Source organism: Hibiscus syriacus, unplaced genomic scaffold (assembly GCF_006381635.1).
Source record: "Hibiscus syriacus cultivar Baekdansim isolate YM2019G1 unplaced genomic scaffold, ASM638163v2 tig00110429_pilon, whole genome shotgun sequence".
Taxonomy (NCBI): domain Eukaryota; kingdom Viridiplantae; phylum Streptophyta; class Magnoliopsida; order Malvales; family Malvaceae; genus Hibiscus; species Hibiscus syriacus.
The window spans coordinates 8,095,286-8,097,487 of NW_024062733.1; the positions used below are offsets into that span (position 1 = coordinate 8,095,286).

The 2,202-nt window shown below is 30.6% G+C and overlaps 1 protein-coding gene across 1 annotated transcript; it reads left to right on the forward strand.

The window, feature by feature from the left end:
- Positions 1-1,134: 1,134 nt before the first annotated feature.
- Positions 1,135-1,656, forward strand: LOC120125016. Its single transcript, XM_039143537.1, has one exon. It carries the CDS (start codon positions 1,135-1,137, stop codon positions 1,654-1,656), a length of 522 nt encoding a protein of 173 aa, XP_038999468.1.
- Positions 1,657-2,202: the final 546 nt, after the last annotated feature.

A 2,202-nucleotide genomic window follows, 5' to 3' on the forward strand; every position in this document is an offset into this window, starting at 1 on the left:
TAAATTTACTAAATTAAAATTAAAACCAAACTGACATAATATATGTAAGTTTAAGATTAAATATATAATTAAATAAATTTCTTTAACTTTCACATAAATATCTCCATTAACTATTAATGGTTATTAGCTTGATTAAAACTATTTTAATAATTTGAGGACCAAATTGAAAAAATTATAGTTTAATGATTAGAATAGAATTATACTTATAATTTAACGACTATAGATATAGTTTACCTCAAAAAACTTTTAAAAGCTATCTGCCCGTCCACTTGTACAAAATTACAGTACAAACTATGCTTCCTCGTTATACAGAGTAAACAGGGATGGTACAGCGTGCAGACACTGCTGTCTTTTTGTCTTTATCGTTTAGCTTTAATATCTTCTCTCTCTTTTCAGGCTAATGTTTCTCTACGTTTTCAAACCCTTTGATCCTCCATCGGGAAACACGAAATCCAATCCAACGGTTGAAGATAAATGATACCGACTCATAACGCCAAACAAGTCATTTTCTTCAAGTAAATTTTATAAATTTAAAATTCTTCTCATATAAAAAAATAATTTTAAAAAGTAGAAAATTTGTACTTCACAATCATTTATAAATTATTTATATTTGGATATAACAAATGGTTTTAAAAATTCATCAGATTTTTATTAAAATATTTAGATAAACTACCTATTTAATCATTTATATAATTTTTAAATTTTATTTTAGTCATATCATTATTTTTTATTAATAAAAAATTATTTTTTAAGATCATATTTAATATTACATTTTAGTTATCTGTTGTAAAAAACAAAAATATTGACATTATAATTTTTTTAACTTTTTATATGATATTATCTTATAATGACATATAATTGATCAGAACAGAATTAAAAAAAATATTATGTATGATTTTGAAAAAAAATAATTAAATTACCAAAACGAAATTATAAAGTAAGTGAGTGACTAAAAATGTAGTTTTCCCAAAGTATTATTTCTTGCTTTTTTAGTTTTAGAACTCATTTTGACCGGAACTCTCTCTCTTCTTCCCTCTTTATAACTATTTCCGTCTAGCCCTCTCGCATCATCCTTTCCCTTCACACTCTCTCCTCCTCTGCAACATACGTTCTCTGTTTCCTCCAACTTTCTCAATGGCCGACCAGACACCATTAAAGCGCCAAAGAGAAGAAACCCAGATTCCAGATGAAGGAACCAAACGCCATAAGTCATACAATCACATACTCTCATTGCTTGAAGCCGAAGACGACGACCCAAACCATGATTTGTCTTCTCTCATCACCGCTTTACAACACGAGCTTTCTTCCAATGACCCCCTTCCTTTCCCGGCATCTAATACCTTAGACGCCGACCGACAAAATCCCAGGGCTGAGACCAAGAAAGAGGCTACCAACCCCATCACCGACACCACAGAAGACTTGTCGTCGTCCCTGAAAGAAGACGGGGAGAACCGGGACGATAAAGAGCAAGTCATACGCCATTTGCTTGAGGCTTCTGATGACGAGCTTGGGATTCCAAATAGAGAAGATGTTTTCGAGTTTGAACAAGGTTTTGACGATAGTGGAAATGGGTTTGCTTTGTGCGATAGGTTATGGGAGCTTGAGGACGAGGCCGCTAATTATTATACCTTGTTACAAACTGAACTTTTCCTGTAGGAAGCATAAAGAGATGGTAGGGATAAAAATTAAAGAAAATGGAAAGTTTGGGGAGCGTGGGAGAAATTTAGAAAAAAAAGAAGGCGTTGTTTTGGGTTATTTCATTTTAGAATTCCCACCTCGAAAATATCGCAGCTTTCTCCTCTGTTTATTTGTTGTTTTAGGTAATTAGGGTTTAGACAAAAGGAAATGATATCTTTGTTGGTCACGAACTTCAAGATTACTGTATCCAACATGGACATTAGGATTAAAGTAAGAACCCTACGGATTCATGGCTGTAGACTTTAACTGATGAATTTGAAAATACTTGGAAAAATAATGAGAAAGTTAGGAAACGTAAGCTATACGACATCAAGCAATTACTCATTTTGATTTTTGTTGAAGTGTAAAAATAATCTTCGACTATATATATATATATATATATAATTTGTTAAGTTTATCAATTATTAAGGTTATAAAATAATTCATTAATTATAAGATATTATTTTGTTGGATTTATACATTAATAAAATTTATAAAATTATTACATAACTACTTATATATTTT

Bases quoted from the DNA above. Each gene is read 5' to 3' on its own strand.
- LOC120125016 (XM_039143537.1), top strand. From the start codon at position 1,135: ATGGCCGACCAGACACCATTAAAGCGCCAAAGAGAAGAAACCCAGATT.